The sequence below is a fragment of the Belonocnema kinseyi genome, chromosome 5 (assembly GCF_010883055.1).
Source record: "Belonocnema kinseyi isolate 2016_QV_RU_SX_M_011 chromosome 5, B_treatae_v1, whole genome shotgun sequence".
Taxonomy (NCBI): domain Eukaryota; kingdom Metazoa; phylum Arthropoda; class Insecta; order Hymenoptera; family Cynipidae; genus Belonocnema; species Belonocnema kinseyi.
In genome coordinates, this window is record NC_046661.1 from 114,816,672 (window position 1) to 114,842,449 (window position 25,778).

The window sequence follows — 25,778 nt, forward strand, 5'->3', positions numbered from 1 at the left end:
ATGTTCGATGAGTTCTATTTCAAAAATCTAATAGTACAGTTTTCAAACAAAGAAGAATTGATCTAAAAATGCAAATTTTCAAAAAAACACTACATATTTTGAGCAAAGAGATTACCTTTTATCTGTATTAATAAATCTTCAATAAAAACATGAATTTTAAAAATAAAAGAGTTCAACCTTCTATCAAGTAGATGGATTGTCGAACAAAATTATTACTTTTCATCCAGGAGATTGACTTTCTACCAAAAATGACCGGTTTTCAAACAAATAGTTGAATTTTTTAACTGAAAAAGATAAATTAAAAAACATCAATAGAAAATATTTGAATTTATAGTTAAAAACATCAATATTCTAAAAAAAAAGTGAATTTGCAAAAAAATTCTTACATTTTTTAATGTAATTTTAATTTAATTCTTAATTTTTAATTTTAATTCTTAAATTTTCTTACAATCTTATCCTTTCTATATGTACAATTATTTACAACGATTAACATAAAGTCTTATATCTAGTTCCTTATTTTTTTTTCCTGGGATAGCGCAATTTAGAACATATTAGCAAACGAGTGAGCGAGCTAACGAAAGCGAGAGTGCAAGCGAGAGAGAGAGAGAGAGAGCATGAGAACGCAAACGCATCTTAGTCTACTTAACTTTTACTTTACCATTACTGACAATTTTTATGCTTCTAATCTAAGCGACTTCCGTTTCCTTTTTCTTTCACTTTTTTATGCCTCCATTTACCTTTTTCACGTGCATGCTTTCAGTCTCTCTCATTTGCTCCTCTAGCACCCTACAACTCCTTCATCCATTCTTCTCCTAATTCGTCTTCCCCTAGAATCTTAACCACATTTTCTTGCCAGCTTCCTTTATCTTCCATTCCTTTCCTACATCCTTCCCATACATGCTCCCATGTTTCCTTCTACCATTCACATTATTCTACAATTTCTGTTCGCTTCCTTTTCCCAGTACATCCTCTCCCTTACCTCGTTTCCCAATCTAAATCTTGCTATTCTGGTCCACCTTCTCTCTCCCCATCCCTTTTCTAAATACTTTGGCACCCCTTCCTTTTTTATCATCTTATACCATTTATTGTATTTTGATTCCTCAATCGCCCCCCATCTTTCTATTAATTATCTTTCCCTCTCCCTTTTTTCCAATTCTTCATAGTTTACTCCAGTCCCGCCTTCTATTTCTTTATCATTAAAGAACTCCCTCCTTTCTTCTTCCCAACTCATTAATTCGATTGCCCTCCATCTCCTCTCTTCTACATCCATCAAACACATTCTCGCCATCTCCCCTCCCTTTCTCTCCTGGCGAGCTCCAGTCTGCCCCTAGTGTCCACCTTATATACCTTTCTTGTAAACTCTCAATATCTTTCCTTTCTTTCCATCTCCATATCTCTGCTCCATAACCTAATACCGGCCATACCAGCGTATCAAATAATCACATTCTCCTTCTCCAATTTTTTTAACCTTCTTTTTCCTATTCCTCATATCTGTTTCATTACCTCTGCTGCTTTTTTTATCCTTTCTCTTATATGAGCTGTATGATCTCCATTCATTGGCAGGATATATCCTAAATATTTATACTCTTTGGCTTCTTCTAACTTAATTCCTTTCCATCTCCCTGTCCATTTTTTCGTCCTTTCCCCTCCTTTTCTAAAACGCATTATCTTTGTATTTTCTACATTTACACTCAGCTTTTTCCCATCTGAGTATTTCTCTAATCCTGTAATTAATCCCGCCATCCCTTCTTCATCCTCTGCCATCAACACTATGTCGTCTGCGTATGCCAGTGTATATATCTTTTCCTTCCCTATCCTAACTCATCCCCAACCCTTTCTCCTCATTTCTTCTTCCAAGTCTGATATTAACAAATTAAATAAAAGTGGGCTCAGAGGACACCCTTGTTTCACACCTCTCACCAACCAGAAACTATCTCCTACTTGCTCTCCTACCTTTACCCTGCTTTTTGTCTCTCTAAAAATTCTGATACTCTCTTTATTAATCCCTCTCTTATCCCCTTTTTTATCGTAACTTTTTCTGTTTCTCCTCGGTCTAATGAGTCAAACGCCGCCTTTAAGTCCACGAACAATGCTATCATTGCGCCCTTTTCCCTTGTATTTCTCTTATTTACTAGATAGTTCAGAATACATATGTTGTCCATTACCCCATTCCTTTTCTAAACCCTGTCTGATTCGGTGACTCAATCTTTTTTTCTTGAACTTCTATCTTCAATCTCTCCGACAAAATAGTTACATAAACTTTATACAGTGTTGGCATCAACGTCACCCCCTATAATCGTTAACCTCCTCTCCCTTGCCTTTCTTTACCATTGGTATAACTACTTCTTTTTTCCATAATTCTGGCTACCACTCTCCTCTCTATACTCTAATACACATTATCCATGCACATTTCTCTAGTACCTCCCCTCCATATTTCCATACTTCATTTGGAATCTCATCTATACCAGGTGTCTGTCCATCCTACATTATTTCTAAAACTTTAACTATTTCTTTCCTTGAAATGTCCTCTTCCTCATCTCTTACGCTACCATATTTTCCTCTCTTTACAGCTTTGCTCTCTACTCCTCCTAGCAAATCAAAAAAATATTTCTTCTATTCTATCATTTCAATATCTTGATTTACTCTTTTTCTTCTTTTTCTTTTTCCATCTACTACCTTCCATACCGCTTCTTCCGTCCTAGCCTTCTCCGCCTCTTCCTCAATCGTTTTATTCCCTTCCTCTTTCTTTTGATAACACAACTCAGTATACTTTTTCTTTTTTTTCCTATATTCTTCTGCATTATTTTCTCCTTTTCTCCACTTTCTTCATTTCTTTCTGACCTCCTTTCCTTGTCTTTGCAGTCCTCATCCTACCCACTTCTATTCTCCCTTTACTAACTTCATTTTTGTTTGTGCACTCTAATCCTATTTATATTTCTCCTATCATTTTCCCTATCTCCTCGTCCACATTTCCCTCTCTCATTTTGATATTTCTTATTTTTTTTCTAAACTGTCTTTTCCTTCCCTTGACCAATCCCCTTTTTCTACACTTTTTACATTTGCTCCCCTTTTACTCATATTTCTAGTGCTTTTTTGTCCCTCTAATGTCACTATTAAGGGAAAGTGATCCGAATAAATATATTCACCTACCGTTAGTTTCTTAACCTTCTCTCTTACCTCCCTTTTCATCTCCTTGTATATTTCCGTTTAAGATGTACCATCCCAACTCCTCCAAGCTCTTCAGCAACTTTTTTCCGTCCCCATATAGTACCTCATCTTTGGATTTTCTTCCTCTCTCTTCTCCCCAATCCCTTTCTCCTCTGTCTCCTGTTCTCGCATTGAAATCCCCATCTATTATCATCCTAATCTCTTCTTTATTTTCTTTAATCATTTCTTTAATCTCCTCTGCTTTTTCCTGCATATCATTGTTCACATAAATTCCCACTACCTTCCACTTCCCTTCTCCCATTATTGCCTCTTCTACTATTACTCCTTCTTTTTGTTCATTCCTATCTTTCTTAACTTTCCCTGTTATACATTTATTCCTTACTCCCATCACCATTCCTTCCATTGCTCTACCCTTTTTATTCTTCCTCTTTGCATTTTTCACTTGCCATTTGTAGCCTCTTAAGAACCTTCCCCTTACTCTTTCCCATCCCTTTTCATCTAGCCACGTCTCCATCATTATGACTACATACCATTGTGTCAAATTTCTCATAAGCTCCATATCCTTTCTCTTCAATCCTGCTATATTCCAGTAACAAATCTTCCATTCTTCCCTACTTGCGTTTCTCATCTTTTTTTCTTTCTTACTATTTCCTATTTTCCTATCTCATGTTCCTTCCTCTTCTAGTTTCCCTGCACCTCATTTCTTACTATCTGTTCCCTTTCTTCATCCCAATCACACTATACTCCATATATCTGAATTCTCCCATACTTAACCTATGTCCTCTTTCCCTGTTTTCTTTCCTTTTCCGCTATTTTCCTTTATTTATACTACATCTTCCCCCCCCCACTCTTCGCACTTCCCTTCCTACATTTCGCATTTCCTCTATCTTTACCTTAGCATTAATCCTTTTTAGTACTTCGTCCACCCATTCCTTCAGCTCCTTCCCCTCTTATCTTATACCTTTTATCACTATGTTTAATTTTCTTACTTCCTTCTCTTTCCTTTCGATTCTTTGTTCTATTTTTCTCAGCCTTTCCATCTCCTCATTCCCACTCTCGCCCCCACCACAAATCCCGTTCGAGCTTACAAGTTTCTTCATCCTACCTCTCATCTCCTCTACCTTTGTATTATTAACTTCTTCCTGCTTCTCTAGTTTGTGCTCCTATGACTGCATCCTCTTTTCTAACTTTTCCCGGATTTTTTCCCATTTTTTTATTTCTTTCTTAACTTCAGCCATTTCCCGCCTAATTTCCTTCTTTAATTCCTCTCCCCTTTTCTCCTGCTTTTCTTCATAAATCACCATTACCTCTATCATCACTTCTCGAATTTCCTTTAGTCTTTCCTCTTTCATCGACACTTCACTTTCATCTCCGCTACCGTCAGTACTTTATCTCTTCTTTCGGCGTACTGAACACTTCCTGCTCTAACTCTGTTTCTTCCGCGGAGATACTCGCTCCGCTAGCCATGAATAAAATTCAAACTTTCCCGCCTTCTATACTTCCCTGCCTCTATCTACCGTCGCTGTCTGGTATCTGTCTCGCCTTTCCTTGTCGCTACCCAGCCATGCTGCTACCAATCCATCAATACAGTCTTCCCACCCTGTCACAAATCTCCAAACAAACTTCCACACAAATCTGTTTCAATCCTCCAAAATATCAACCTTCCCTTTGCAATCTTACAATCCCTCAATTAGATCTCTCACATCCACACCCTTCTACACACTTCCACAATCCACTCACCTCAAATTTCACCACAATATCAGAAAAACTCAGCATCAACAATTCCCACTACTTTACGCTTTCATGCCGGAAACGGTTAACTTTAGAACAACTATTTAAAGTGTTAACGAATAAGATTTTAATTTAAAATAAATAACAGTAGCATTTTAAAAAATTTTCTATCAAAAGAGAATAATGAATTTTAAACCCGCAAATATGAATTTTCTACAAAAAAGTTTATTTTCTACCAAATAGTTGAATTTTCTACCAAGCTAATGGAATTTTTGTACTTAAAATGAAGATGGTTCGACAGAATTATAGAATTTTTAATAAAAAAATTAAACTTTTAATCAAATAATACCATTTTTAAATATAACATATGAATTCTGAAGATTAATTTTCTAGCAAAAAATACAAATTTTGAACAATATGCGTGAATCGTCAACCAAATAGTTAAATTTCCAAAAGAATGAATTCTCATTAATAAACTGATTGACTTTCAAACCAGTATTTGAATTTTCAACTGAAAAAGTTCAATTTTTAACCAAAAACAAAAACAGTTAAATTGGTAGTTAAAAATTAATGTTTTACAAAAAAAAAAGAAATTTTAACTAATGAGTTACACAATTTTGAAGGCTTTAATTTAAAATTGTTTAATTAAAAGCGCTTTTTATTTTACACGCTTTAAAATTAAAGTTGCGCAAGTTTGTAAAGGTTTCAATTTAAAATTCCACAATTTGCAATGATTTAAATTTGAAATGATAACATTTTTTTGATTTCGTTACGGTATAATACCAACATTGATCTACAGTATATGAATGATAACTACAGCTGACATTTTCCGGGAATATTAATTACTTGGTAACTAAATTCTGCATTTGACAATGTATTATTCAATCCTCATAGGTGTTCTGATATTGTTAATTATAATGAAAAATAGATTTGTGAATAGTATTATATCACTTTAAAAAACCTGGTTGCATCAACCAGAATTCTAGTTATTTTAACTAGAATAGAATGTGAAATATTCCCTTCTTATAAATTCTGGATAAAAGTATCAGAAGTTTCTGGTTCACAATTTTCTGTTTAATATTACTATAAATTTAGATAAATTCAACCATTTCTGGTAAGGATAACCAGAAATCTTTATCAGACAGTTTACTTCGAGTTTAGGAATACAACGTTCTGGTAAACATAACTAGACATTCGGGTGAACCGAGGGCTAAACTTAATCGTATGTTCTGCTAAGCTCAACCAGATATTTTGATTCTGATACCTATCGATTTTTGACTACCGAACTTCGGTACTTTTCTATCTTCACGGACTGTTCCTAATCCCCTCTGAAATTACATAAACTACACCCCAAAGAATCTAACAAATGTTTCAGAAAACAGAGTGCAGCAACTATATATTTCGCTTCGCTGAATTCTCTCTTTCCTATAAACGAAAATATTATTGAATGGAGATAGATACAAAATTCGAAGCTGAAGCAGCAAATTGTTGATGCATTCTGTTCCTGAAAATATTATTTGTTAGGAGTATGTACTTTGGGTTTCAACCACAAAAAAAAATCAACCAGAATTAATGAACCAGAATTGTCTTGTCATGTTAGCCATAATTTCTTATTATAATAATTATTAGAAATTGTTTAAAGAGACGCGTCTATAGTAGTAGCTTTAACTAGATACTTTTTTTAACGAATAATTTTTCTTCGTTTTAATCAATATAACAGTACAAAGTGTAAACAAGTGAATTTGGCGAGTGTCCAAACCGGTGAGAGGAAAACAGGATGTGCAGTAATGAAAGACCAAAATGTGTCAGGATTGTTTAATCACCGAAGTCCACTGATTCTCATTAGAATTTCCCCTATATATAACATGATGCAGAGGTTTTGTTGCTTCAGTGCCTCTCACGATCGATTAAACCCTTGAAATATACTGTTTCTCCTTCCAAAATTTGGGTAGAAAATTTTCCCTGATAGAAATTTGTATTCTGAATGCTTGAAAATTAATTAATATAAGAGTGGGTGAAAAATTTCTTTTTGTTAATTCTTTGACTTTCCACAGACAAATTTGTCAGTTTCCTTTCACCATTCATTTTCAAATACCAGCATGCACCGAGAAAAATATTTATTTTAATGACACTTTGATTTGACCCTAAATCGAAGATAAAATTGATTGGATTCTAACATATTATTTGAATCAACCAAATATTTGTTTGCAATTCAACGTAAAGATGATTACTTTTCTACCACAAAAGATGAATTTTCAATGCAAAAGGAAAAATTTTATCAAAACAGTTCAATTTTTTACTTAGCAAATAATTTCTTATTAAAATAGTTGAATTTTCAAAAACATAATTAATTTTTTGTATGGCATGTCTTAATTTTTAACCAAATTGTTAAAGCTTATTAAAAATATTTGACTACTCGTCCCGAATTTCGGGACAGCAGGACACTTTGTTAAATATTTGACAATATAGTTAAATTTTCAACAGCAAAATTCAATAATTCCAGCAAAAAGTTGTATTTTTAATTAAACAAGAGGAAGTTTAAAACCAAATGATTAATCTTCTACAAAAAGAGACGAATTTACAACTGAAAAAATTGATTTTCTATCATAAAAGTTGAATTTTAAATCCAAAACAACAAATTCTTAATAAAACAGTTGAATTTCTGTAAAAATAATTGAAGAATAATTAATTTTTAATCAAACAGTTGCATTCAAAACAAGATGGTTTAACTTTAAAGAAAACAAGATAATTGTATTTTTAACAAAAAGAGGATATTGAAAACCAAAAAGATTGCTTCCTTATCAAAGAAGAAAAATATTTAGTTAAAAAAGATCGATTTTCACGGAAAACTAGAATAATTCCATTTTAAGTTGAAAAATTTAAATTCAGACAAACCAAAAGAAAAGGATTTTCCACAACATTTCTTTAGTTTTCCACCAAAAAACTTCTAATAACAACAGTCTTTTAATAAAGATGTAAAACTTTAACCCAAGTAGTTCAATTTTCAACTACAACAAAAATGAATATTCAAGGAATAATGAAATATTAGATATTTCAACCAGAAAGGTGGTAATTTTGCATGAAAAACAGTTGAATTCACACAAAAAAGATACATTTTCAATAAAAGAGTTGAATCCTCAGCCAAAGAAGAATAATTTTCAACCCAAAAAGGAGAATATTCAATAATATAGTTGAGTTTTCAACCCGAAAATATTAATTTTAAACAAAAATGTTTATTTGAAAATGAAAAAATATTTCTACAATAACGGCTGAATATTTAAAGCAAGATAATGCATTACAAAAAACTGTTCAATTTTCACCCAAAAATGATTTAAAATAAAGTTTAGTTTTCGCCCAAAAAGAAGATGCTTAAGCATTTGACACTTGTGCGCTTCCTAATTTATTAGTAAATAAACGTTCTTTAGCACACATTGTCTGTTTTCCAAAACTTTCAGCTTGATAACTCATTTCGTGTTGAATTGGTATGATCCAGAAAAAATTACGGTAACGTAGAAATCGAATAAGTGTCACGTGCCCTTAAATAAAAAATGTTTATTTGCAACCAAAAGATGTGAATTTTTAACAAAAAATTTAATATTCAATCTAACAGTTACATTTCTAAATAAAAAAAAACAATATAAAATTGTAAGGAATATGTTCCTACAAAAAAAGACTAAATTTAACTAAAAAATATTAGTTTTTAACCAAAAGTGGAAAAGTTACATTTCGAGTTGAAGAAATTGAATTTAAACAAACAAGCGAAAAACAAATTTTCTACAAAATCGTTATATTTATGACCAAATTGATGAACTCTAAAAAAAAAGAAAATAACAAATGTGTTCAGATTTCACCATTTACAAATTAATAGTTGCATTTTCAACCAAAAAAAATCAAACTTTAAACCAAAGAGTTTATTTTTACACCAAAAACCATATAGTTTTAACTAAAAAAGATTAAGTATTTATACAAAATGGAAAAGATACATTGTAAGCTAAAACAGTTAAATTTAAACAAACGAAAAAAAAATAATTTTTTACAAATTAGTTATACTTTTAATCAAGGAGATGAACTTACAACCAAAAAAGTGTTTCTAACAAACATGTTCAACTTGTACCCAAGTAGTTGATTTTTCAATTCAAAAAGATCAATTTTCAACAAAATAGTTAACTTCCAGCTGAAACAAACTTCTGTTGAACTTTTAACCCAAAAGTAAATTTTTTTATGAAAACAGTTGTATTTTAAATAAAACAGGATGAGGTCTGAACAAAATTGTCGAATTTCCAATCAAATAATTAAATTTGTAACGAAAAATATGATCATCAGAAGAGGCTGAAATAGAAATCAAATAAAGGTATTTTTTATTCCTTTTTAAACCGGATAAATAAATAAATGACAAGAATATTACATTAGGGTGGCTGCAAAACTTCATTATCGAAATTTCCTTATATTTTTACCTGACGAATATTTCAGTTTTTTTTTCACCATTTATATTCAAAGACTGGCAGTTCAATTTTTTAACATTTTTGAGGCACTGACTAATATTACGGAATTTTTCGTAGAATTAGCAGGTCAACTATAGCGCTAGGGCTAGTATTACGGAATTTTCCGTACCGTTAACCCTAAACAAGCTGTAAATGGAGTTAGTCTTATGGAAAATTCGTTAATGGTAGACAGTGCTTTTTGTGGAAATTCCCTACTTTTTATAAGACTCTTAAAAAATCTTTGAGTTTACCTTGACTTTCCTTGATCACTAAAATTGTCTAAATTTTCCTTGATTTTCATTTTATTCATGACCTACGGTCATCCTCATTATTAATAGCAAACCAACTTTTCTTCTATAAGTAAACTTGCGTTCGTAATTTAAATACTTGGCGAGTCATTCCCAGGGAGTTTTTTTATCTACTGCTCTTTTATTATTTCAATTGCAGACTATTCATTTCAGGCGGTATAAACTACTTTAGACTAGTTTGCATGCTCTACGGGTTGCGATCGCAGATTCGTGGGTTCCTTTCTTCTGGAGAATTATTGCCGTGTTCTGATTCCAAGCGTACTTGCTCAGCACTGCATACTTTTTTTTGTTATAAAACACGCGGAGGAGTTAAAAGTCTGCAAAAACCAAAAGGAAAAAGATTTTTCGAAGTTTAGTTCATGCCAGCGAAAATTACATAAATTGTGTGAAAAATATTTCAATTCACTTGTTAGTGAGCAAGCTTACAAAACACGTTTATAAAAACATTCCACTTGCAAAATCTGAAATTAATGTAGATGCCATATTGAACTCAATACGAATCGCTTTAAATCCCTAAAATTTCGCGCCGAAATCGATTGCCTTTTCAATAAAGTAGTTTGATTTTTAATGATAGAATATGACTTTCAACCAACTAGTTGCAAATTGAATAAAGAAAATATGAATTTTCAATGAAAAATATAATAGCTGAATTTTCGAAAAAAAAATATTTTAATTTTAAATGAAACAATTTACCTGCTTTGCGGGCACATTCTCATCGCACGCTTCGTTGCAAAGTTGAGCGGTCCTAGAGCGCGCATCTGTTGAATCTCGCGCTTCGCGCTCCTTAATGGGTTGACTAGTGCTTCGCGCTAGGATAGTTCTTCTTTACATTTGGAATGCTTGAATGAAACTTCATCAAAGAATTTCTGTTAGATCGGAGTATTTATATGCGTCTTCATATTCTGAATTTTCTACTTAATTAAATATAGTTGAAGATTAACCTTCTTAAAGCTCTTTAGGCTTTGAGGTACCATTCTCATGGTAACACTCGCGCTCCGCACTTGATCTTTGACAAACCTTTGTAAATGTATATTTTCCAAAGTACTTTAAGATAAAAAAACTTCAATCTTTTCTTCAAGCATTTTTTTTGTTTCGCGTTGTTATGCTAAGAATAGGATATTGGTTTTTGTATTATTCTCTATGGATAAAGCTAAATATTCTACAAGTTTTCTTTTAGATATTTTCCGTATTTTACGCCTTTTGCCGTACTATTGGAATTTTCTGCATATTACTTACGATAAATGAAAACAAATGATGAGTCTTATTGGAAAATGGTTGAAAAACATTTATTTTTATTTTTTACAAGCTATCATTTCTCTGTTAGAATTTTTTCGTATTGCGTCGTTTGGCTCAAAATTTAAATGTTGTGGTGTCAAATTTCGCACAATCCAAATACTTTCTCAATCATGAATGATGAAAATGTAAAAAGATGATATTTTAACAAAAGAGTTGAATTTCCACCAAAACAGATAACTTAAAAAAATTCCTAGTTGAATATTCAACTAAATAATAAAAATGTTAATAAAAAAGTTAAATTTTCAACCAAGCAGTGAAACTTTCGTTTAGAAAAGATTCAAATTAAACCAAATGATCATGGCAAAAACTCAGTTTCATTTTAATCCAAATAGATTAATTTTAAAGCTAAGAAGACAACTTTTTTAGAACAAAGTTGAATTACCCAAACAAAAAATTTAATTTTCATTAAATATTAAAATTTTTAACCGGCTTATTTTTTAGCCTATACAAAGATCCATTTTCCACCAAACGGTCTTTACTTTTTATCCAAAAGGATGAATTTTCAACAAAACAATTGATTTTTTTTACCAAAAAATATGACTAGGTTAAATTTTCAACATAATAAGACAAGGGGAAATTTTCCACAAGGAAATAACTTGCCTACCCAGAAACTAAATTCAACAACAAAGTTCATGAATTTCTAACCAATTACATTTTAGACTGAAAAATATGATTTTTTAACTGAGTAGATTATTTTTTTTACAGAACAAAAGCAAGTTTAAACCACATAGTTGAATTTTGAACTCAGAAGGATCAATTATTAATTTAAATTATCCATTTTCATTTAAAACTGAATCAATTACATTTTAATTTAAAATTATTAAATCTAAAAAAAGGGCCTTGAGCAAAATAGCTAAATTTTCAACCAAAAAGATTAATTTTCAACAGAAATAATGAATAATAGAAAATTAATATTTAAGAAAATAGTTAATTTAAAAAGAGAGTAGAAAAAACACTTTTTTAGGTAAAAATAGTAATTTTCAACAAAATAGTTTAAAATTTTAAACAATCAATTATTTGAAGTTTCAACTTAAAAAGACCATTTTTCAACAACAAAATTTAACAAAAAATGGAGTAGCTACAGTTTTAGTTTAAAAAAATAATTAAACAAAAAACGGATTTTTCACAAAATAGTTAAATTTTCAGCTTTGAAGGATCAGTTTTTGAAAAAAGTGATGAATTTAAATAAACGCCAAAACAAGAAGTTCTGACAACAAAGTTAATTATTAACTAGACAGTTGAATTTTAAATCCAAAAAGATACATTTTTTACAACAACAAAAAAGGAATGTTCAACAAAATACCTAGATGAATTTACAACCAAAAATTTAATGTTTTATCTAAAAAAAAAATAAATTTCTACCTAGAAATAGAATAGTAAAAATTGTACTTCAAATTATTAGATAAAAATTTAAAAAAAATGAATTTTCAACAAAATGAGTATATTTGTAACCAAGGAGATAAATTTTCAACAACAACATAAATTTGTTTACCATATTAGTTAAATTCTCAACCACTTGGTTGAAGTTTTGAGCAAAAAACTTTTAGCAACATAGAGGTACTCTTAACAAAATAATGAAATGTTTAACCAAATAGTCGAATTTTTAACAAAAAATAGCTAACGTTTTACAAAAAAAAATATTGATTTTTTTTTGGGTTCTATTATTTCCATTCGCATGTTAGCGAAAGCGTGATTTTCAGACCTATCAAGTTCTTATTAAATTGTACAATTGGAAGCTCAGGTTTCACAGTATTCGCAAAATTTGTGAACGTAGTTTCTGAACGGCCACATACCGAATAGCATGCGTTAAACAGAAACTTTTAAATTTCTGATGTCACTTAATTATTAATTAAACAGAAACCCTCAAATGGAACATGCACTATTTTAATTAATACCCAACCCGTTGACCTTTCTTCGTAAAATTAACTGAAGGGATTTTATCTCTCTTTTGAGACGTGTTTAAACTTAGCCTGGGAAATTGTGCACTTTTAAAATACTTTTCTTATGAGAGTAATATTTGCTCTGACCTTGACATTAAAGTTCAGCAAAGCGCATGATGCTCCAATGAAAGAGCTGTGCCTTTTTTCGGACTTTATAAACTCTATCAGAACGGAAGTACTGACGACCCAGTTGCGGATAATACCTGTTAAATCTCAGTGCTTCCACCCGGGCTCTTTTTAGCTACTCTTCAAGCTTTACCTTGAGAAGGGTCTGTGCCACATACTAGGATTCAAAACAACTAAGAAAAAAGTATATCTATCTTGAAAATCTTCTCTTATTTCGGTCAACATTTTTCGTTTCAGATGAAGCTTTTCCTCGACTTTAACATATTTAATATATAAAAATTTATTTTCGATACAAGTAAAGTGTTTAGTTTACATTAAAACCTTTTGAAACCCTAACAAACAATAACAAGAAACTTAAAAAACCTTAAATAAAAACCGTCAACAGTCAATGAGGATGCAGCGTTCAACACATAATCAGAAACAAACTTCAGAAATGCTTAAAAAGAACCCCTAAGAGCTGAAAACGATCTCTCTAACAGCGGAGAATAATAACCTTAGATAAATCAATAATAGTTTCAGAATCGTTAGTTAACATCTCCCATTAATATTCAATAACAGGTTTCATCAAAAATCAATAATGATCCTTGTTAACAGATCAAACAGCCTCTTACATTGGGACAAAAATAAACCTCTATCAAGGAAAAATATCGATCACAATCAATAGTATTGATAACAACTAAATAACAACTTTAGAAAAAGTCATGAACAACTTTTTTCCAAGGTCAAAAAACAACTATCTATCAACGGTTAGTCTCAATATCCAACTACCATGGACCCATAGACCCATGGACTAGATTAATCCCCAAAGCTGAAATAGCAACTGAAATCAGCAAAATTCGAGGCAGAAGTATAAACCCCTCACAGTAAACCATAAAAACTCTTAATAATATAAAAAAATCTCAAATTTGCAAACAGCAACCGAAATCGAAGTCAATTACAATATCTAGCAACAAGCAATGACAGCTCCCAAAAACTGACAATAATAACCCCTGAACATGTACGATAATAATCCGCTAACAACGTATAATCAAGCTCCTCAAATTGTTAAAAACTACATGTGCATATATATTGCACAGAAATAATCACTAAAATGTTTTAAAACATTCAGAAATGATATCTGCGGTCGACAACAAACTCAGATAAAGGCAATAACAATACAAAAATACAGACAATAACACCGGATAAAAATAGACAATATCAATTCATTAAGAATGTACAAAACCTCTAAAACATAACTACTTTTATGAACAGAGAAAAACAGAATCGAAGAATAACAACCCCTAAAAGTGTACAACAACAATCTGTTGACACAGAATAAAACGCCTCGAATCGTTCGAAAAAAAACATCGAATACAAAAAGCAACAACCCCTGCCAGCGAAGGATATTAACCTCAAATAATTAAAAGTAGGAACTTCAATAATGTATTCCAGAAGCAGACAATAAAAACCCAATTATCGCTCATAGAAACTTTAAATTATCTAAAAGAGCAACTTCTAAGAATTTACAGTAACAAAAAAAAGCGGCCGACAATAAAATCTAGCAATCAATCACAATTTCTATCAACGGACAAAAACAACACTGTCAATGATCGACAACCCTCTCACAATAGGCAATAAAATACATCAAAAATCGAAGATAAACCTAAAAGTTTCAAAGAACAACCTAAATCCGCGGTGAATTGCAGCATCTGATAACAAACAGTAATAAACCCCAACAAAAAACAAAAATACCCTGTACAAGTGGATAATAAATATACGCAAAGAACGTGAAATCAAAAGCCCTAAAAATTTCGATAACATCCTCTAGGAGCAGAAAATAATAACCCGCAACAACAGTCAAATTAAATACTCAGCGTAGTAAAAATAAAAAACCTTTGGCAATTTTCAATATGAACCCCATTATATTGGACATCGAAAACCCTTATAACTATTATTTCATAGCCGAGTTTAGGAAAACTTTCGAGTGTCTTCTTCTTAATTTAGTAGCAAAGATTTTTTGTATATATTTCTGATTTATATCAGAGTAGTTTCAATTTGTAGAAGAGCCAATTATCATAAACCGACCATAAAAATTTATAGACCAACTTTGGTGATCAAAACATGAATTCTTCCTCAGATCCCAATTGAGTTTTCTCTCGGAAGAAGTTGGTGATATTACTCCAGATTTCAACTCCTAGAACTTCTTTTATGTCTACTGTCGAGCAAGCTTTTTTTTCTTATCTGGAAAGTTGACTCAGCCTCTAAATTGAAATATATATATAGCGGGATAGAATGAGTGAATGCACATCCCCTGTTCTTGATATCAATGTAGCATTTTTCCATGAAAATAGTATTATCGACACGTTTACTGAGTTCTTGTATTGTAATAAAGAGGAAGTAAAGTGTTTAATAATATACTTTAAAATTCAGATAAAAGTCGGAAATCTTAAGAGTCGATTGTCCACCTGCACCTGTTGGACGAGAATAAAGATTTCTCGGATTGTATACACTCTCAGAGAAACTCCTCTTCATACATTAAAATCAAGACGTTTGTATGCAAATTGCTTTAGTCCTCTTATTTTGTTATTATATATAGAAGGAAAAGGAAAGTTTGCTGAAATTTCAAATTTGAAGAGGGTCTTTAATAAGATCTCTGTTGGAAGAGTTTATTGTTTAAGAATATATAATATTATCTGAAAGATCCAAGATTGAATTAATTTTTTTAAAAATTAAATTATTTTGTCTTGCATTTAACTATTTTGTGAAAAGCCATCTTTTTCGTCAAAAACTTTTTTGAGGTTTTTGTTAACGAAATAAATGGATGTGCAATCTGGCCCAAAATAAAAAAGTTAATCGCGATTGAATAGAAGTGTACACAATACACATATGTAGGTTGTATTGATAGGTCTCGCTAGAAATTTCCCTTTGGTATAATCATATCTACGACCTAGCCTTGAATTTACATACAGTAAGGAAACTTGGGTGGTGGGGGGGGGGGGTTGTATTCTCCTCTGAATACGGAATTCTCTCTAGAGATTTCAGACAATATCCATCTCAGACTCTCAAATAGTAGTTCCGGTTTCCCATTGCTTATACAAGAAAGACACTTGAAGGTGAATTTTAGTCGCGTTTCCTTTTCAAAAAAGGTTAAAGAACTTCAGTTGGACCACTATGGATAAAATGGCGATGAAATTATTTGAAACACATGAAGCGGGGCCTTTTTTAAACGAGGGAAAGCGTTTATTCTGTCCTAAACAAACTCCAATCTCCACCTGAAAATTTTCCCTCCTGGCAAAATGCTTTTTTCGCTTGTTTACTGTTTACTGCTCTTTATTCAAAAGTTAACTGAAACTGGGAAAATCACTATCACGTTTTTTTACTTTCCTCTGTGTCTTTCTACGTTTATGACTAGTTTTATTTTTACTTTTTAGTTGTGCGGCCTTTCAAGTTCCACAAATGTTTTTTTTTGTGGAGAGATTATTCCTGGAAAATTCTCGGGAAGCCGTGAGTGCATATTCAAAATGGTAGATTATCCATTTAGAAAGCTCAGCTTGCTTTCTCTAGCAATAGTTTTAATTGCGTGTTATGACTCGAACGTCATTAAAAGTTTCATTGTAATTGGATTATCCTGAGAAACTTGGACGTTAAGTTCAATCGTGCGAAGGGGCTGTTTAAGCTACCTTTAAAAGAAAAACTGTGGATCAACCGTTTTAGAAATATTAATTTGAAATCTTCTAATGTAATGTAGTATTTATACGCGACCTCTTCAATATAAGCTATTGCTTATAATGAAGTATCTTTTAAAAGAAAACCAAATTCAAAACGTATAGTAAATAACGCGGAATGCGACAACGCAGCAATTAGTTATTCCAAAATGTGACCATTGCCCAGGATTAACTCTTACCCGTCGTAAGCCACAAGGTCGGATACTTTACGAACATACTTAGTAGAAAGAAGAAAAGCCTCGAATTATTCAATTTATAGTTCTTTTTTTTATTCTATCAAAGATAAGGGAAAATGAAACATGCGTGGATTAGATTTCAGAAATAATATCTTTGAAAGTACCATTCTTATTAAAAACTAATTTATTTTGTAGAAAATGTGTGGATGATTTTTTTAGAATGAAAAATAAAATTTATTGTAATTTATACAACTTTTCTTTAAGTTCCAGAATATTTTCTGTTAAATTAGAATTTAGACCCTGGGTCAAAAACGTGGATCATTCTCAGAAAAAAATTACCCGGTGTCAGTGGCGCCAGAAGAGGGCGTCGTAATTTCATACTACCCAAGTAAAAATGCTTGGACTTAAGTTCGACTTGAATTGCCCCTAATCAACACATGCTGAAGTCGAAAAGTTCAACTTGAGCATGTCTCAGTTTTGAGACGGAGCTAAACTTTAATTTATGTCTTGGAGACAAGTTTCTATGCCTTGAAGACATAAATTTATGTCTTGAGTCGAATTTTTATGACTTCAACAGGAGCGGTTCATAACGTCAATTGTATATCTCTCATAACAAAAAGGGTCATTCTTTCTGCCATAAAAGCTAATCTTTGTTCGTTTTTACGCATTTCCAACGGCTTAGGAAATCCTTCCAAAAAGTTACAATTTTTATTTTTTTGAAGGAAAATTTTAAGGGTTATACTTGTTCAGACCTACAGATTTGGAATTTTTTAATTGAAAATAACTAATTAATTAATTACAAATTTTAATCTCATTTATGAGCCGAAAAAGGTTCGACCGCCTGAGCCAAGACAAGGCTCGTTTTGAGACAAGTAATCGTCGTCTTAGCCAAGACAAGACTCGACTTGAGACAAGTAACCCGAGTAAAAATTCTTCAACTTGAGTTCGACTTGTTTATATCTTGAGCTCGTCTCTAAGACATCGATTTCTGTCTGCATCTCAAAACTGAGTCTTACCTTTATGGCCACGACAGGCCAAATGACGTTTACTTGTCTTAAGTCAAGCCTTGTCTTGGCTAAGACGACGTTCACGTGACTCAAGATGAGCCTTGTCTTGGCTGAGATTATCGAACCTTTTTTGGATCCTAAATGAGATTAAAATTGATGAATGAAAAATTGTTAATTAATAAATTCGTTATTTTTAAATTAAAAATTCAGAATCGGTGGTCTGGAAGGATCTCCTAAGCTGTTAGAAATACGTAAAAACAAACAACATTTTCGGTATCATCGTCAAACACGTATAATACAAATAACAATCCGTTAATAAGTTGATTTAATATATGTATATATTGTATACAAATACACAAGATTGTTTAACCATGAACAAAGATTAGCTTTTATGACTGTTAGAATTACCCTTTTTGTTAGGGCAGGTATGCACTCGAAGTTATAAACCGCACGTGTTGGAGTCATAAAAATTCGACTCAAGAGATAAATTTATGTCTCCAAGGCATAAAAAATTGTCTCCAAGACATAAATTGAAGTCTGGCTCCATCTCAAAACTGAGACATGCTCAACTCCAACTTTTTGACTTCAGCATGTCTTGATTGGGGACAATTCAAATCGAACACAAGGCGAAGCATTTTACTCGGGAAACGTCGTTTTACCTTTCGTGGCCATAATTTAAGATGAAGACCTATGTCTCGACTCAGTTTTGAAACGCATCCAGACATATATGTCTTGGAGACGAACTCAAGACATAACCAAGTCGAACTCAAGTGGAAGCATTTTTACTCGGGAAGGTATCTCGAAAATCCTTACGGATCGAAAAAAATCAAAGAAATTCCAAAAAATCGTAATAAATTTGAAACATTTGCTATTAAGAATACAATAAATTCCATTGAATTTCCAAAAATGCTATGAAATTCCAAGTGCTTATGTCAATTACCATGAAATCCTTTAAGTCCAGGGAATTCCAGTCAATTTCCTCTAGGTCGGTTGAATTTCAGAAGAATTCTATGAAACTTTAAAAATTCTCATAGTGGCAAATCACTTTCAGTATTCTTGAAATACCATGAAATTCTGAACGAAAAACACTAAAATTCCTTAAATCAGCGAAATATCTCATAAAAATGTGTAGAAATATGAAGAAAAATCTCAGGAAATCAAAATATCTAAAGCCATTCAAACATTTTTAATATTTCTTCTAAATGCTTAGAAATCCATAGAACTTCTTAAAAATCTTTTTTATCATAAGAAGCCTTGTAAAGTTTCTTTAGGTGCAGTGCCACATCTTTTTTTCAACAAATCAGTTTTCGAAAAACTACAGGTTCTTGTAGTAAATATGTGTCGACATGCTATAAAAATTATTATTTTGTTCACAACGTTCGAAAACAAGTTGAAAAATGCAGATCAACTCAAGAATCTCGAGCGCGCTAAGCGCCCATTTGGCGTGCATTTGGAGCGTGAAGCGTACAATTGCTATACATCTGCTTCTTCGGCTCTTCTAAGTATATTTTGGATATACGTATAAACGTATATAACTATTGAACCAATTAAGATGAAATTTGTAAAGCCTATTCTACACATGTATATCTACAGAATGTACTAGAATTATTGTTATCGATAAATATTTGACTTTTTTTTCATAATTAACGTTAAAAAATTGACAAGTTCACAACTCTGCCATTTTTTGTGGGATTTAAATAATCCTAGTATATACCATAGTGACAAAACTCTTTACTAATCAGTAATCTCCCTAATTTTTTCATTTCGGATGCTTCAAAGTTTAGTTATAGTGACAACCAGTTTCAATCAGAGCTAACTTCAGGCAGCTATACCAACGAGATTTGTCATAAAAAAAACTTGTTTCAATTTTCTGTATTAGTTTTTAATGTTATGTTTTATGTATAAAAATATTGAATAAATCAATAAAATGCAGCTATGAAAAAAAATCTCGAAAAAAGTCTATGAGATGTGGTACTGATCCCTTAAAACTATTGAACTCCCTGTAAAACGCTAAAAAATCTATGCACATTATTCTTTTAAATCCTGATAAATTGCGTACGTTTCAAAGATTCGCTAAAAAATCAGGCAGTTTCAATGAATTCCTATGAATTGAAAAAAACATAAAATATCAGAAAATCCTATGGCAGGATAAGTCCCAACCAGAAGTATTACTTTAAACAGGAAGTTACATGAAATTTTTCCAAAATACTTTTTAAATATAATAATGCCCCGCCCTAAAAGTTATGTTTTTTAATCAAATATATTTTTTCTTTAAGAATTTATTATAATTTAATTTTGTTAAAGGCGCGATGCACGCTTTATATATAAAAATTTTAAACTTATTCAGAAGTAAAGAACATTAAAGATAAGTATAAGGCAAACATACTTTAATAACCTTAATGCAAAACAAAATTTCTGATCTACAAAAATTTCCATCAAACGTACAGTTTTAATGTTTAATGACGCTAAGTAAAAATATGCAAAATAAATATTTGAATGTTACTTACTTCAAAAAGAGGCCGATATTTTTTTTCTTTAAATATTTAAAACCTTTATAAAATATGCAAATATCCACATGTGATAAGCACTAAAGAAAATTGGAGTTACAAAAGGTTTCAATAACATTAATTCTGTCAAGGAAAGTCGAGTGCAAGGATTTTCAAATTAAAAAGGAACACGTCAGAGTAAAAAAGCAACTTGCAAAAAGTATGTACGTAAAGAAACTGCAAATTTGTTCAGAGCAAAAAAGGGATATAAAATGTTTGATAGCAGAGAAGAAATAGGTGAGCGGTAAGAGCAAAAACGCAACATGATTTCTTTCAGAACAAAATAGGGCTATCTTTTTTTCTCAGTACACACGAATCAGAATCACTTGCCTGAACCTTAAAATAGAATATGCGGTGTTGTCAAAATTCAAGATTTTCGACAAAGAAAAAGTATTTTAAAAGTTGAAAGAACTTACAGTAGTTATGGTCTTTCTCGTTAGGTGAAATCACAATACAAATAACAATAATAATAATGATATAAAATTGTAATGTATTATAATCATTAGTATTGAAGTAATTAATGATATACTTATGTTTTTAATTTTCAAAAACATCATATTGATATTGTAATACATACGATGATTTAATTTTAAATGGTGTTTAGCCTAGCAATAAAAATGTTATGTAAATTCAAAAAATACGATAACTTTAAAAAACTCATATTAGTCCTAGAGACATGAAAAGAGGTCAATTTTTTTGCAAATTTCATGCAACTTTGATAATCGTTTAAATTCATTTCGAAAATAGCGCTCTCTAAATCAGAAATAGTGAGTTTAACCATTTTACAGTCAAGTTTCACTATTCCTGTCTGTTATGACAGTTGGTCACTCTGAAACGGTGAAATTTGCTATTTCGACTACATTATGAAACACAAAATTATACCTGAAATAAAACCTGCAAAAATCGAATCTATGCACACCAAAATGAATCCGCCAAGTGGTTTTTTTTTTGTTTGATTTTTAAAATTCAAAAAACAATGTTCACAGGTTTCAAGTACAAGGAATCCATTTTCGTAGTTAATTTCACCGTTAATTTTAAATTTTGTGTTGTTGTAATAAAAAAAATAGTTCTTGACTTGTCGCCCCCGCTGCGAATTCAATTTTTGTGTATTTAAATTTGAAAAAACATAATTTTTTACAATTGTAATTGTAAAATCAAATTCCTTGAAATCGTAAACATAGTTATCAGTTTTTGAATTTTAAAAATTGAATAAAAATTTAAGAAATTAAAGTTTAGAAATTTCTTCAACTTTGTGGAAGAAGTTTCATTCCATTTATTTAGGAGTTATGGAGTTTTTAAGTTGAAGAAATGTTAATGCTTCAATTTTTTAAATTATTATGCGGTTTTTAAATTTCAAAAAGTAAAAACATTGTTTAAAGATATGAAGAAATTTTATGTTACTATTGCAATGGCCAAAAATTATGTTTTTGAAAATTTAACAACAAAAATGGATTCTTCTACTTCGAAAACTGTGAACATTATTTGGGAACTTTAAAAATCAGATCAAAATTGCCTGTTTTGGAAATCTCATTGCTATACAAATTATTTTGTAAATAGCTTCGTTATTCGAACTCAGCTGGCAAAACCTCTTGAAGGATTTATTTTGGGGTTGTGTAGATTCGATTATTGTAGATTTTATTCCAGATATAATTTTGTATTCCACCGTGTAATTAAAATGGCAAATTTCACAGTTTCAGAGTGACGCACTGTCTTTAAATTCGAATAGTGAAACTTGACTATAAAATATTTAAATTCACTATTTCTGATGTGAAGACTACCAGTTTCGAAATTAATATAAACGATTATCAAAGTTACATGGAATCTGCCAAAAATGTACCTCTTTTAATGTATCCAGAATTAATATGAGTTTTCAAAATTTATCGTATTTCTTAAATTTATTTACTATTTTTATTATAAAGCTCTCAATATGGTGATTTTGAATATTAAAAACATAACCATAGATTCAGGTAAGTAGTTCTCATTTGTGTTTACTGAGAGAAAAAGATAGCACTCTTTTGCGCTGGAACAAATTATTATCTAAAGTTTTTGCTCTTACCGATTAGCTATTTGATTTTTGCCCTCAAACATTTTATATCCCTTTTTTGTCACACAAAATTTTCTATTTCCTTCACGCACAGACTTTTTGTCTTTTGCCTTTTTACTCTGACGTGCTCAAATGATCGAGATTCCCCGTCCATGTTTTAGGTCAATTACTATAAAATCTCTAAAGTCGGATAGATTAAGATTTTGACACATTTTCAAATATTAGAATTCTAAGGGATTTTAAAAAATTTTAAAGAAATTCATAAGAATTTGTAAACAATTTTCGAATTTTATGAAATTTCTTTAAAATGAATCAGAATAAATTTATCGAAAACTATTATTAGACGTCAATCATTAAACTTTACCATTCAAACAAAAGACTCAAACATTTTTTGACTTAACGTGGAATTTCGAAAAATTCTTTAAAAATCTAGAAAGAATCAAAAAAGCTTGTGAGTTTGAATAAAATTCCAGAAAATTTTTCACCTTTTTCTCTAATTAAGGTGGTAACTCCGCAAGTATTTTGTTTAAAAGAAGGATAATTTTAGATATGATGAAAATTGCAATTCTAAACTAGGTACTTATTAAAAGTCACGATAAGCCCTTTATATCGGTTAAACCTCATAGTTGGAAGTTATTCAAATGAAGATACAAGTTTTGATATAAGTTTCATCAAGTTAGCTTCTTCGAGCAAACTCCCTTGCCAAAAATTTTATCCAATGAGCGAGTATTCGAGTGCTTTTGCACCAGAGGGCAAAGTATTTGCATAAATGTAATAATGGTGTTGGGATGTGCTTCAATTCATGTTATGAGGAAAAGTTATTCGAATTTGCAATTATTCATCAAAGAAGAGGAGCTTGCCTATTGTTGATAAACAATACATACTTGTCGATAAACAATTAATAACGTTGTGTAAAAAGATTCTAAAACTACAAATCAGATAATTTATTTCACAATACTTTAATAGTAAAAGTGAAAAACTACTCCTTTGACGATGATTTATAATTTTAAATAAGGACCTGCAAAAATTTTGATTTGTTCTCTTAAAAACGACCTCTAAAATCATTTCATCTGATGATAGCCATCTGACTTTAAACTAATAGTTAGAGATGTCCCATACCTTCATTTTTATTGTTCCCAATCAAGATCTCCGTCTCCTCAAAGTCCGTCTCCTTTAACAGCTCTAAAGGATCCTTTGGCAGGAAAACTCCGTCAATAGTAGGTGCTGATGGAAAGCCAAGAAGTCCCCAATAGCTGTTCCACTGCTGGACCGACAGGGTCTTCGCATCCACATATCTCATACACGCCATAACATGCGCAGGGTTTTCCATAAGCAAACTTGAGTTGCATCCACAATCTTCAACAAGAATCCTGGCCACCTCATCAGCTTTTTCTGCTGTCATGTAACTCCAAGGAGCATTTAAAGTTCCACTTTGAAGAATACCCCTCCTCACCAATCCTCTCGTAGCAGGGGATATCAAATGAAGAGAAACTGATCCACCACCAGCTGATTCTCCGAAGATAGTGATCAAGTCAGGATTCCCGCCAAAAGCTGCAGCGTTGTCCTTCAGCCACTGAAGTGCCATCACCTGGTCCCACAAGCCCATATTCCCTGGAGCCTCCTGGCTGTTCGGGAAGTGTTGGTTCAGATACAAAAATCCAAAAGCTCCTACCCGATATTGCATAGATACAACAATAGAATTGGTACTTGCAGCCATTATGTCTGCTTCATAAACATCTAGAGTTGCTGTTCCACTCATATATCCTCCCCCATAGATCCAGACAAGAATAGGTGCTCCGTGTTTTTCTCTTCCAACTGGTGGTTCTGCACCCTGATGCCTTAGTCGAACTCTTTGGGGAACCCAGATGTTTAGATAAAGACAATCCTCCGAAATATTGGTATTCGGGTTCCACATCGCCTCACCCTCGAATCCTGGGAAGTATTCATACTTCTCCTGGTAGCAGCAGTTTGGCAAAGTCGTGGCCTCAAGAATTCCATGCCAGGGATCAACTGGTTGAGGTTTCCGAAACCTGAGGGGTCCAATCGGGGGTTTTGCGAAGGGGACTCCATAGAAGACATGGACCTCGTGGCCGTCTAGAACGGTACGAGAAAATCCCCTCATGAGTCCGGTTGTAGTGTCTACAACCAAGGGATCCGTGTGAGTCTCCCAGGGCTGAGGATTAGCAAAGCTTGAGTGAATTCCTGTACTCAGAAGAAGAAGGAGAGGTAAAAGGACTAAAGCCATGTTGGAAAAAACGAGCCCCCTGCTGAGCAGGAAGGCCGTCATTGGTTTGAATCTCTGGCACGGGCGGATCAACAAGTTAGCGATGGCGTACTCCACAATGGAGAACTCCACAATAAAAAAAGAAAACCAGGAGAATTTCAGTTTCTATTATCTAAACTTGAACTATTTTCTCACACTTTTCATCTCATCGGGTTCCTGTCTAATCAACACTACAAACACAGAAACTTATCTAATACTGGAAACTCCTAATCGAAGATTGTATCTAGCAGTTTCTGATCTTCATCATGGTGATATCGGCTTTTTCAGGTTATCTTTGTATCTTTCATTCCTTACCAAAGATCGGATCTAATATCCGCTCTTTTATCATAATTTGATCATCCTTTCTACCATCAGTTCTTTACCTACAGTTTTTCAACTTCTATTTTTTCATCACGATTTATATATTCCGCTTTTCTTTTTTTAAATTTAAAATCGTAGAGACTGAATGTGGGATTTCACACGCGGCGGCCGGCGTGCCGCGATGCACGGGGTCGACTGATCGTCGTCGGAGGTGGTGCGAGGTACCGGAGGCAGCAGCGGTGGCGGCGGTCGAGTTCCTGGTGGTGGTAATAGCGACGCGAAGGTGGCAGTATACAGTCGCGCACGCCTTGTCGTGCATATCCTACTCTCAGAGTGATCCTTCCACGAGAGCTACCCTTTTCGTTGTCACGTGAATCGTCCTCAAGTGTCAAAGAAGCCTTGTTTTTCTTTTCTTATTTTCCCATTTGAGAAATCATAAATGTATGATGGTTAAAAAAATGTACATTTTTTTGGAGGGAAGTGCCCATTTTGTGAGGTTTTCAAAATAGCTGAATACGTACTTTTATATTCTGATCCTAAAGAGAAGTTTCAGCCTCCTTTTATCAAAGGTTGTGGTTTGGCCCATCAGAAATTCTTATGAAAAGTCAAAAATAGAACTTTCAAGCCAATAGGGCACGAGATAGGATAGACTATGCGAGATACATGA

General features: G+C 32.2%; 1 protein-coding gene across 1 annotated transcript in view; it reads right to left on the minus strand.

The window, feature by feature from the left end:
• LOC117172547 (acetylcholinesterase) overlaps positions 1-25,280 on the minus strand; it is a 477,961-nt gene extending 452,681 nt beyond the window's left edge. The window contains exon 1 of the mRNA XM_033360594.1: positions 23,647-25,280. Within this exon, the coding sequence (XP_033216485.1) occupies positions 23,647-24,814 (1,168 nt within the window). The 5' untranslated portion in view covers positions 24,815-25,280. The remainder of the gene's footprint in view (positions 1-23,646) is intronic.
• Between the last annotated feature and the right edge of the window lie 498 nt (positions 25,281-25,778).